The sequence below is a fragment of the Oncorhynchus mykiss genome, chromosome 24, assembly GCF_013265735.2.
Source record: "Oncorhynchus mykiss isolate Arlee chromosome 24, USDA_OmykA_1.1, whole genome shotgun sequence".
Lineage (NCBI taxonomy): Eukaryota > Metazoa > Chordata > Actinopteri > Salmoniformes > Salmonidae > Oncorhynchus > Oncorhynchus mykiss.
The window spans coordinates 26115017-26127331 of NC_048588.1; the positions used below are offsets into that span (position 1 = coordinate 26115017).

The following is a 12315-nucleotide window of genomic DNA, read 5'->3' on the forward strand; positions in this document are numbered from 1 at the left end:
AAGCTTCTGGGTAACGTATTCCAATCCATGCGTTATCGCTTATATATACACAGAATGAGAAAGCAAAGAAACAACCTTTCCCATGAACACTAGTCGTGTATGACGTTCAAATGAGTGTGTTCAGCGTCGTAACATTTTAAGGCATGCAACATGTAGCAATATTGTATAACTGCAACACATTTTGATTGAAAATATATTATACATTCAGTGCAGTACAAATTAACGGATTAGTTAGACAGATGACTTGATGCATAAATACTTTATTAATGTGTGACATATTGCACTTATTGAGTTCTACAAGTATGTACATTTCACAGGAGGTTGGTGGCAACTTAATTGGGGAGGAAGGCTTGTGGTAAGGGCTGGAGCGGAAAAGGTAGAACGATATCAAATACATCAAACATATGGTTTCCATGTGTTTGCCATTCCATTCGATCGTTTCAGCCATTATTATGATCCGTCCTCCCCTCAGCAGCCTCCACTGGTACTGTACATTTTGTTGAACCAGGATTGTTCAAAAAGATATGTAAAAACTCCCGTGCACGCACACACACGTTTGTTGTTGGGACAAGGATAGTAAACAATGAATTTCCATTCAAAATCCCATTTTCCCTGACCTTAAAACTAACCTAACCCTAACCTAACCCTAACCACAACCCCCAACTAAACCTAACCCCTTAAGCCTGAAATAGCCTTCTGTCACCACAAGGATAGTAAAACCAAACACACACACACACCATAGTTTCCAGCACAATACACAAACATTAAGATTTGATTTAAGTCAAATATAATTTGTCAGGGGTGTCATTCCATGGAGGGCCTAGTGTCTGCAGGTTTTAGTTGTTTTCCTTTCAATTAAGACATAAACTACCAGGTGCGGGGAGTTCCTTTCTAATTTGTGACCTTAATTCATCAACCAAGTACAAGGGAGGAGTGAGAAGCCGCAGCTATTCGGCCCGCCGTGGAATGAGTTTGACACCTGTGCTTCATGTGAATGAATAGGTTAGATAAAAGGTGCATAAATGATGAATAAATTCATTGGTTTTAAGAAAAATTGGCTACATTTAACATGTAATTAATTAAATCCCATCTTGTTAAACCAAATACAGACAAGACAAACATGGTGAGCCATCGTAATTTACATGTCAAAACCTGTTAGTTAGGATAGTCTGGCCTATCAGTGTGTGACTGGTTGGCTCTCTGTGTCCTCTTTGCTGTTTTCAGAGCACTCTGATAGAATAAAGCAGCCTGAGTCTCTTGGACAGTCGCTCTTCTCCACCTTCAAACTGTGTGATGAAGAGGGCTCCTCACTCTCCCTCACATCATCGCCTGCGAACACAAGAACAAAGCAGTCTGGTTGGTTGGATCCTCAGACCCAGACAAACACATGTGGGTTGCCAGCTTAGCTGCCCCGATCCAAGTCAATTTAAATCAATTTTGGTTGCCATTCTCAAACCATCCAAATGGAATTAAGCTTGATTTAATGACTAGATTAATCCCTGGCTGGTAATCTTTGCCAGGGTTAGCCAACACCCAGTCATGATATCTGGTTCAGCCAGGGTGGCAGTGCCATCTGTTTGGTCCGAAACTAGCCCACACTCACAATATCTGGTTTAGCCAGGGTGGCAGTGCCATCTGTTGGGTCGGAAACTAGCCCACAGTCACGATATCTGGTTCAGCCAAGGTGGCAGTGCCATCTGTTTGGTCCGAAACTAGCCCACAGTCACGATATCTGGTTCAGCCAGGTTGGCAGTGCCATCTGTTTGGGCCGAAACTAGCCACTGTCACGATATCTGGTTCAGCCAAGGTGGCAGTGTCATCTGTTGGGTCGGAAACTAGCCCACCGTCACGATATCTGGTTCAGCCAGGGTGGCAGTGCCATCTGTTTGGGCCGAAACTAGCCCACAGTCACGATATCTGGTTCAGCCAGGGTGGCAGTGCCATCTGTTGGGTCGGAAACTAGCCCACAGTCACGATATCTGGTTCAGCCAGGGTGGCAGTGCCATCTGTTTGGTCCGAAACTAGCCCACAGTCACGATATCTGGTTCAGCCAGGGTGGCAGTGCCATCTGTTTGGGCCGAAACTAGCCCACTGTCACAATATCTGGTTTAGCCAGGGTGGCAGTGTCATCTGTTTGGGCCGAAACTAGCCCACTGTCACGATATCTGGTTCAGCCAAGGTGGCAGTGCCATCTGTTTGGTCCGAAACTAGCCCACAGTCACGATATCTGGTTCAGCCAGGGTGGCAGTGCCATCTGTTTGGTCCGGAACTAGCCCACAGTCACGATATCTGGTTCAGCCAGGGTGGCAGTGCCATCTGTTTGGGCCGAAACTAGCCCACTGTCACGATATCTGGTTCAGCCAAGGTGGCAGTGCCATCTGTTTGGTCCGAAACTAGCCCACTGTCATGATATCTGGTTCAGCCAAGGTGGCAGTGCCATCTGTTTGGTCCGAAACTAGCCCACACTCACAATATCTGGTTTAGCCAGGGTGGCAGTGCCATCTGTTGGGTCGGAAACTAGCCCACAGTCACGATATCTGGTTCAGCCAAGGTGGCAGTGCCATCTGTTTGGTCCGAAACTAGCCCACAGTCACGATATCTGGTTCAGCCAGGGTGGCAGTGCCATCTGTTTGGGCCGAAACTAGCCCACTGTCACGATATCTGGTTCAGCCAAGGTGGCAGTGCCATCTGTTTGGTCCGAAACTAGCCCACACTCACAATATCTGGTTTAGCCAGGGTGGCAGTGCCATCTGTTGGGTCGGAAACTAGCCCACAGTCACGATATCTGGTTCAGCCAAGGTGGCAGTGCCATCTGTTTGGTCCGAAACTAGCCCACAGTCACGATATCTGGTTCAGCCAGGGTGGCAGTGCCATCTGTTTGGGCCGAAACTAGCCACTGTCACGATATCTGGTTCAGCCAAGGTGGCAGTGTCATCTGTTGGGTCGGAAACTAGCCCACCGTCACGATATCTGGTTCAGCCAGGGTGGCAGTGCCATCTGTTTGGGCCGAAACTAGCCCACTGTCACAATATCTGGTTCAGCCAGGGTGGCAGTGCCATCTGTTGGGTCGGAAACTAGCCCACAGTCACGATATCTGGTTCAGCCAGGGTGGCAGTGCCATCTGTTTGGTCCGAAACTAGCCCACAGTCACGATATCTGGTTCAGCCAGGGTGGCAGTGCCATCTGTTTGGTCCGAAACTAGCCCACTGTCATGATATCTGGTTCAGCCAAGGTGGCAGTGCCATCTGTTTGGTCCGAAACTAGCCCACAGTCACGATATCTGGTTCAGCCAGGGTGGCAGTGCCATCTGTTTGGTCCGGAACTAGCCCACAGTCACGATATCTGGTTCAGCCAGGGTGGCAGTGCCATCTGTTTGGGCCGAAACTAGCCCACTGTCACGATATCTGGTTCAGCCAAGGTGGCAGTGCCATCTGTTTGGTCCGAAACTAGCCCACTGTCATGATATCTGGTTCAGCCAAGGTGGCAGTGTCATCTGTTGGGTCGGAAACTAGCCCACCGTCACGATATTTGGTTCAGCCAGGGTGGCAGTGCCATCTGTTTGGTCCGAAACTAGCCCACAGTCACGATATCTGGTTCAGCCAAGGTGGCAGTGCCATCTGTTTGGTTCGAAACTAGCCCACAGTCACGATATCTGGTTCAGCCAGGGTGGCAGTGCCATCTGTTTGGGCCGAAACTAGCCCACAGTCACGATATCTGGTTCAGCCAAGGTGGCAGTGCCATCTGTTTGGTTCGAAACTAGCCCACAGTCACGATATCTGGTTCAGCCAAGGTGGCAGTGCCATCTGTTTGGTTCGAAACTAGCCCACAGTCACGATATCTGGTTCAGCCAGGGTGGCAGTGCCATCTGTTTGGTCCAAAACTAGCCCACAGTCACGGTATCTGGTTCAGCCAGGGTGGCAGTGCTATCTGTTTGATCTGAAATTAGCTCAAACAGACATTTATGACCTTAATTTAGACCAACATAAATGGAGTTATGTGGGGACACAAACATAAATAACCTTTATGCTAATTGTACGCATCCTGTTTTGTAAGCAGCTGACAGAAACGGTCTAGTATTGCTCATTTCCTAATCTGGATTGGAGACCAATCTTTCTGTTTCATTTTATGTTTCAGAGCCTTGCAGTGTTTCATAGAGGAAGACATTTTGCCTCTTTAAGCAGTTTCTCTCTGACTGGTGCCAACTCAGCAGGATGAGCAATTCTAAAATAATAGCAGCGATAAGCATCTGCTTATTATAACATACAAAGATCAAGATGTTACTTCCTGAGTGTAGTGCTGCGCATCATAAAATGTATGTGGTACAATTGGCTATTCCCTTTGCCCCAATATAAATACAGTAGGGCTAGGCTACAGTAGAAATTGGTTTTGCTACTCACTCTCTGTATATCTGCAGTCGACAGCAGCCAGCAGCCTGCCTCTGTGTTCTGGATTCATCACGTTCAGCTCTATAAGGTGTTTCTCCTGCAGGTGCCTCAGGTCCTCTACTGTCTGGTAGCCATTCAGAAGCAGTGCAGATGCATACTCCTTGAATAAACAAGATACAGTTCCATCTCATCTACCTTTCATAATCTTATACTAATCTGTTCACATTTGAGTGCTTTAGGTTATGTTTATGCATATAAAAAATGTTTGTTGTGTATTTGAGACAACACTGATTGGTTACTGTAAAGAGGAAAGAACAAAATGTGTCTGTATTTGGAAGTCATTTAAAGAGTCAGAGCTTGACCATGGCTAGAAGCTATCCAGCTTTTGTCAAATGAACGTCATTTTAGCTAACCATAACCCTTTTCCTAACCTTAGCCCAATTATTCTAACCTGCTAGGTTAATTCTCCTAACCTGCTACGAAAAGTCAAATCTGAAGTTAATTTGACAATAGATGGATCCCTTCTAGCCATGCCATCCGAGCACTCACCTCTAGATGTAGCCGCTCCAGTAGTTCCAGTAGTGTCTTTGGTCGTGGTCTCTTGCTCATCCTCTGAGGCCTGATCTTTGGCGCCTCCTCCTCTCTTTCTTTCTCCATGAGCATGTCAACATAGATGAACTTGAAATTGCCCACTTTGTTGTTCAGAATCCCTGTCCATATGCCCATGGGAGGTTTACTGATGATGCTGATAATGTCTCCAACCTGGGAAGAGACATCAATAGATTGGACTCATACATATAGATTATGAAACAGCTCTTACAAACAGCTTTCATAGCATTTCACAATACACCCATTCTGGAAACATTATCTTCTGTCTACCTTGAGTTTGAGGGAGTCAGTGTCATATGGGCTGGGAACAAAGTCTGTGTGGACCCGTGCTCTACCACAGAAGTGTCCGTTGTATGAGCTGTCCTCTTCTAGTCTCAGACTGTCTCTGGTACTGGAGCCATCTGAGACGCTGGCCAAACCACCTGAGCCAACAGGGTACAATACATCACAATATGATTACACTGCACATATTTACCCATGGACCAAGAATAGGTTGTGTGTGTATCCTTGTGTTGGAGGGAAGGTTACAAGCCTATCCTAATATTGTAATATGATGGTAATAATAAAATAAAATGTTATTTGTCACCTGCGCCGAATACAACAGTTGTAGACCTTACAGTGAAATGGTTACTAACCAACAATGCAGTAAAAAAAAAAAAAAAAAACGAATAAGATATAAAAGTAACAATTAAAGAGCAGCAGTAAAATAACAATAGTGAGACTATATACATGGCGGTACCGATACAGAATAGGTTTTGTCGTGCCCTTTTCACGACTGTCTTGGTGTGCTTGGACCATGTTAGTTTGTTGGTGATGTGGACACCAAGGGATTCAAAGCTCTCAACCTGCTCCACTACAGCCCGTCGATGAGAATGGAGGCGTGTTCAATCCTCTTTTTCCTGTAGTCCACAATCATCTCCTTTGTCTTGTTCACGTTGAGGGAGAGGTTGTTGTCTTGACACCACACGGCCAGGTTTCTGACCTCCTCACTATAGGCTGTCTTGTCATTGTCGGTGATCAGGCCTACCACTGTTGTGTCATCGGCAAACTTAATGACGGTGTTCGAGTCGTGCCTTGCCGTGCATTCATGAGTGAACACGGAGTGCAAGAGGGGACTGAGCATTCACCCCTGAGGGGCCCCTGTGTTGAGAATCAGCGTGGCGGATGTGTTGTTACCTTCCCTTACCACCTGGGGGCGGCCCGTCAGGAAGTCCAGGATCCAGTTGCAGAAGGAGGTGTTTAGTCCCAGGGTCCTTAGCTTATTGATGAGCTTTGAGGGCACTATGGTGTTGAACGCTGAGCTGTAGTAAATGAATAGCATTCTCACATAGGTGTTCCTTTTGTCCAGGTGGGAAAGGGTAGTGAGGAGTGCAATAGAGATTGCATCATCTGTGGATATGTTAGGGCGGTATGCAAATTGGAGTGAGTCTAGGGTTTCTGGGATAATGGCGTTGATGTGAGCCATGACCAGCCTTTCAAAGCACTTTATGGCTACAGACGTGAGTGCTACGGGTCGGTAGTCATTTAGGCAGGTTACCTTAGTGTTCTTGGGCACAGGGACTATGGTGGTCTGCTTAAAACATGTTGGTATTACAGACTCGGACAGGGAGAGGTTGAAAATGTCAGTGAAGACACTTGCCAGTTGGCCGGCATATGCTCACAGTACACGTCATGGTAATCCGTCTGGCCTTGTGAATGTTGACCTGTTTAAAGGTCTTACTTACATCGGCTGCAGAGAGCGTGATCACACAGTCTTCCGGAACAGCTGTTGCTCTCATGTATGTTTCAGTGTTATTTGCCTCGAAACGAGCATAGAAGTAGTTTAGCTCATCTGGTAGCCTCGTGTCACTGGGCAGCTCTCGGCTGTGCTTCCCTTTATAGTCTGTAATGGATTACAAGCCCTGCCACATCCGAGAAGCGTCAGCGCCGGTGTAGTACGATTCAATCTTAGTCCTGTGTTGACACTTTGCCTGTTTGATGGTTCGTCGGAGGGCATAGCGGGACTTCTTATAAGCTTCCGGGTTAGAGTCCGCTCTGGCCTTTAGCTCAGTGTGGATGTTGCCTGTAATCCATGGCTTCTGGTTGGGGTATGCATGTACGGTTACTGTGGGGACGACGTCATCGATGCACTTATTGATGAAGCCAATGACTGATGTGATGTACTTCTCAATGCCATCGGAGCAATCCCGGAACATTTTCCAGTTTGTGCTAGCAAAACAGTCCTGGAGCTTAGCATCTGCTTCATCTGACCACTTTATCATTCATTGAGTCATTCACTGCTTTAATTTTGGCTTGTAAGCAGGAATCAGGAGAATAGAATTATGGTCATATTTGCCAAATTGAAGGCGAGGGAGAGCTTTGCATGCATCTCTGTGTGGAGTAAAGGTGGTCTAGAGTTTTTTTCCCCCTCTGGTAGCACATTTAACATGCTGATAGAAATTTGGTAAGACCGATGTAAGTTTTCCTGCGTCAAAGTCCTCGGCCACTAGGAACGCCGACTCTGGGTGAGCGTTTCCTGTTTGCTTATGGCGGAATACAGCTCATTGAGTGCAGTCTTAGTGCCAGCATCAGTTTGTGGTGGTATGTAGACAGCCACAAAAAATACAGATGAAAACTATCTAGGTAGATATTGTGGTCTACAGCTTATCATGAGATACTCTACCTCAGGAGAGCAAAACCTTGAGACTTCCTTAAATATCTTGCACCAGCTGTTGTTTACAAAAATACATAGTCCGCCACCCCTTGTCTTACCAGACGCCGCTGTTCTATCCTGCCGATACAGCATATAACCAGCCAGCTGTATGTTGATAATGTTGTCGTTCAGCCACGACTCCATGAAGCATAATATATTACAGTTTTGAATGTGCAGTAGTTTAATCTTTCGTAGGTCATTGATTTTATTTTCCAAATATTGCACGTTTGCTAGCAGAATGGAAGGCAGTGGGGGTTTATTCGATCACCTACGAATTCTCAGAAGACAGTCCGCCCTCCGGACCATTTTTCTCTGCTTTCTCTTCACGTTTCCAGGAAAGTAGTATGTCATTCACGTTGGGCTCGTCGGACTCGTTAAAGGAAAAAAAGGATTCTGCCAGTTCATGGTGAGTAATCGCAATTCTGATGTCAATAAGAGAGCAGCAACATTATCAGTCATAAGAGAGCAGCAACATTATGTACAAAATACAAAATAAGTAAAAAAACAAGTTACAAACAACGCAAAGAAACAAACCAAAAAAACACAATTGGATAGGAACACGTAAAACGTCAGACTTCTTTTTCGGGGCCATCTTAATAATATGGTAATACAATGGTAAAATAAAATAAATGAAAACACATCACATTAGCTTATTCTTCATTTACAAACGTGTAACTTCATTTACAGACTTGTATGAGGAGAGACATGACTTTCTGTTGACATCCCTGTGGAGAGGACTTACTGGAGGAGCTCTGTCCACTGCAGAGGCTCTCCAGAGAGTTGCTGGTCTCTTCAGAGCCTTTCTCAACAGGAGGACTGCTCTCTGTTTCCTCCTCTAGGTCTCTGTCAGTGTCCTCACCCTGCATGGGGAAATACAAGATGGACAAGCCACTATGTGAGTAAGCTAAATCATTTCAGGGTGGATTCCTTTGCTATATAAATAACAGTGCTATTTATATAAGGAAGGAAGTGTCATTAGGTTAACAATTCAACATAGCCACTTACAAATACTGACTAGGTTGTTGGATACTATTTTGTCACTTAGACCTAATTTCAATACAAATTGAGTCTTGCTTGGCCAGACGTACACTACATGACCAGAAGTATATGGACACCTGCTCGTTTGGCCCTGTCCGGGGATATCATCGGATGGGGCCACAGTGTCTCCTGACCCCTCCTGTCTCAGCCTCCAGTATTTATGCTGCAGTAGTTTATATGTCGGGGGGTCAGTTTGTTATATCTGGAGTACTTCTCCTGTCTTATCCGGTGTCCTGTGTGAATTTAAGTATGCTCTCTCTAATTCTCTCTTTCTCCCGGAGGACCTGAGCCCTAGGACCATGCCTCAGGACTACCTGGCATGATGACTCCTTGCTGTCCCCAGTCCACCTGGCCGTGCTGCTGCTCCAGTTTCAACTGTTCTGCCTGCGGCTATGGAATCCTGACCTGTTCACCGGACGTGCTACCTGTCCCAGACCTGCTGTTTTCAACTCTCTAGAGACAGCAGGAGTGGTAGAGATACTCTTAATGATCGGCTATGAAAAGCCAACTGACATTTACTCCTGAGGTGCTGACTTCCTGCACCCTCGACAACTACTGTGATTATTATTATTTGACCATGCTGGTCATTTATGAACATTTGAACATCTTGGCCATGTTCTGTTATAATCTCCACCCGGCACAGCCAGAAGAGGACTGGCCACCCTTCATAGCCTGGTTCCTCTCTAGGTTTCTTCCTAGGTTTTGGCCTTTCTAGGGAGTTTTTCCTAGCCACCGTGCTTCTACACCTGCATTGCTTGCTGTTTGGGGTTTTAGGCTAGGTTTCTGTACAACACTTTGAGATATTAGCTGATGTACGAAGGGCTATATAAATACATTTGATTTGATTTGATTTTGATCCAGCCGAAGCTTGGTATTGCGCATGGTGATCTTAGGCTTGTGTGCGGCTGCTTGGCCATGAAAACCCATTTCATTAAGCTTCCAACTAACAGTTATTGTGCTGACGTTGCTTCCAGATGCAGTTTGAAACTTGGTAGTGAGTGTTGCAACCGAGGACAGACGATTTTTACGCATTACGTGCTTCAGCATTCGGCGGTCCCATTCTTTGAGCTTGTGTGGCATACCACTTCGCGGCTGAGCCGTTGTTGCTCCTAGAAGTTTCCACTTCACAATAACAGCACTTATTGTTGACCAGGGCAGCTCTAGCAGGGCAGAAATTTGAAGAACTGACTTGTTGGAAAGGTGGCATCCTGTGTCCGTGCCACATTGAAAGTCACTGAGCTCTTCAGTAAGGCCATTGTTTATCTATGGAGATTGCATGGCGGTGGGCTCGATTTTATACACCTGTCAGCAATGTGTGTGGTTGAAATTGCCAAATCCACTAATTTGAAGGGGTGTCCACATACTTTTGTATATATAGTGTATTTTATAAGAGTGTTCTTATGACATAGGTAGACATCACAATGGTGCATTTGAGTATGTGAGTTATAGCCAGTCAGATGGAAAATATACAATATTTTAAGAGCTCTAGATGTTTTTATACACTACGCAAATATAAGTACTGTGTAGGATGAGAAAGAGGCAGTCTGTAGTGTAACTCACAGCTTCCTCAGAGAAGGTTTTGAAGTGCTTCTTGCCCATCTTCCTGTGCATGGTTAGAGAGATGGCCTTCATCTTCTTCCCCAGGCTGCCTTGTTTGGTTTGATCAAAACTCTCACATCCAGACTCCTCTGTCACTTTTGTTACATTTTCCTCTAGTCTGGCTGGTGATGGTTGTCTGATGCCGTCAAATCGCCCAAAACTGGTGGAGCGCTGCATGGAGAGATCACAGATGAATATCTGGAACATTATGCAATACATGTTGCACACCATCCCACCAAATCACTATGGGTTTTTGATGATTTCCTTTCCTTTTACGTTTCTTATGACATAGGTAGACGTTTTTATACACTACGCAAATATAAGTACTGTGTAGGATGAAAAAGGGACCAAATCAGTGGTAATTAATTATTTGATCCTACTCCCTTGATTTACAGTAATACTGCGTCATTGTCTTGAGCAATGTGTCTTGAGCCTAGAAGTCTGGCACGTGAGGCTACTTGAACTCAATCCCATTTGCACTATGCGTGTATCTCTATCATGATGTGCTTGTGAGGTACAGCTAATAGATTTTCATAAACCTAAAAGTATTTAATGAATAATTCCAGTAAATCCCTATTACATACCAGGACCCCACACTGCAGGAATCTAGGGAACCTTTTGAGTAATTTGACGGAACCTCCCCCTCCTCACATCTTTGACCATATATCTGCTGCACTTCTACTCATCATCAGTCAAAGACACTGCTTCTTCTTTTAGTTAGAATCACATTTTCTTGCTAACTATTGTGGGTAGTTAGCGCTAAAGAGTTGTCAATTCTACACAAATAGTTATAAATTCAATGTATTTAAACGTGCTACTTAGAAATAATGTGTTTCCACCTACCTTTGGTTTACTGGGCTTTGGTTTGTCTGAAACATTTGAGGCTGCCCTCTGTAGCATTTTGTGTTGATGTTGTTTGGTTTTAGAGTTCAGTCTAATGTAATCTTAAAGAAGCCTATCTGTACTCTGACCAACTCTGATGGTAGTTAAGTGTTAACTGCACTAAACTAACCCAGATCGAATGCTTGGCTTCCTCAAAATGACAGGATGTGACATGTGAGGCAATCAACATTCTTTCTATTACCACGGTATCCGTTTCAGAAGGGGAAAAAACACATTCTGCTAGATGAGCACTTTGCGGTCTCTCTAAAAACATTTTAATTTCTAGGAACACTGTGATGAAGGTGACATAATTTTAGAACCTAGTTACCATTTGTGGTTGGGCTACATTTGCTGCATGACTCACACCTGGCATAGGCTATACAGTGCCTTCAGAAAGTATTCATACCCCTTGACTTATTTCACATTTTGTTGTGTTGCAGCCTGAATTCAAAATTGAATAAATATATTTTTTTCTCACCAATCTACACACAATACCCCACAATGACAAAGTATTTTTTTAAAGTAGGACATTTTTGCTAATTTATTGAAAATTAAATACAGAAATATCTAATTTACATATGTATTCACACCCCTGAGTCAATACATTTTAGAATCACCTTTGGCAGTGATTACAGCTGTGAGTCTTTCTGGGTAAATGTTTAATAGCTTTGCACACCTGGATTATACAATATATGGACATTATAATTTTTTTAATTCTTCAAACTCCGTCAAGTTGGTTGTTGATCATTGCTAGACAGCCTTGCATTAGATGTTAAAGCTGAGTCAAAACTCTAACTAGGCCACTCAGGAACATTCTTGGTAAGCAACCACAGTGTATATTTGACCTTGTGTTTTAGGTTATTGTCCTGCTGAAATTATGCCGATTTAAAGCATACCCATAACATGCAGCTACTACCATGCTTGAAAATATGAAGAGTGGTACTCGTGTTGGATTCGCCCCAAACATAACACTTTGTATTAAGGACATGAAGTTCATTACTTTGCCACATTTTTTGCAGTTTTATTTTAGTGCCTTATTGCAAACAGGATGCATGTATTGGAATATTTGTATTCTGTACTGGCTTCCTTTCTTTCACTCTGTCATTTAGG

General features: G+C 44.4%; 1 protein-coding gene across 2 annotated transcripts; it reads right to left on the bottom strand.

Annotated features, from left to right (window-relative positions):
- Positions 1 to 240: 240 nt before the first annotated feature.
- On the bottom strand, positions 241 to 11365 carry samsn1a (SAM domain, SH3 domain and nuclear localisation signals 1a). 2 transcript variants are annotated; one of them, XM_021582904.2, is made up of 7 exons: positions 11167 to 11365; positions 10285 to 10494; positions 8429 to 8546; positions 5265 to 5416; positions 4935 to 5147; positions 4398 to 4545; positions 241 to 1329 (listed from the first exon to the last, which is right to left on the bottom strand). In XM_021582904.2, exons 1-7 carry the CDS (start codon positions 11221 to 11223, stop codon positions 1178 to 1180), a joined length of 1050 nt encoding a protein of 349 aa, XP_021438579.2. In that variant the 5' UTR covers positions 11224 to 11365; the 3' UTR covers positions 241 to 1177. The 2 variants fall into 2 exon arrangements, with proteins under 2 accessions (XP_021438579.2, XP_021438578.2); XM_021582903.2 differs by having other exon boundaries at positions 5265 to 5422.
- Between the last annotated feature and the right edge of the window lie 950 nt (positions 11366 to 12315).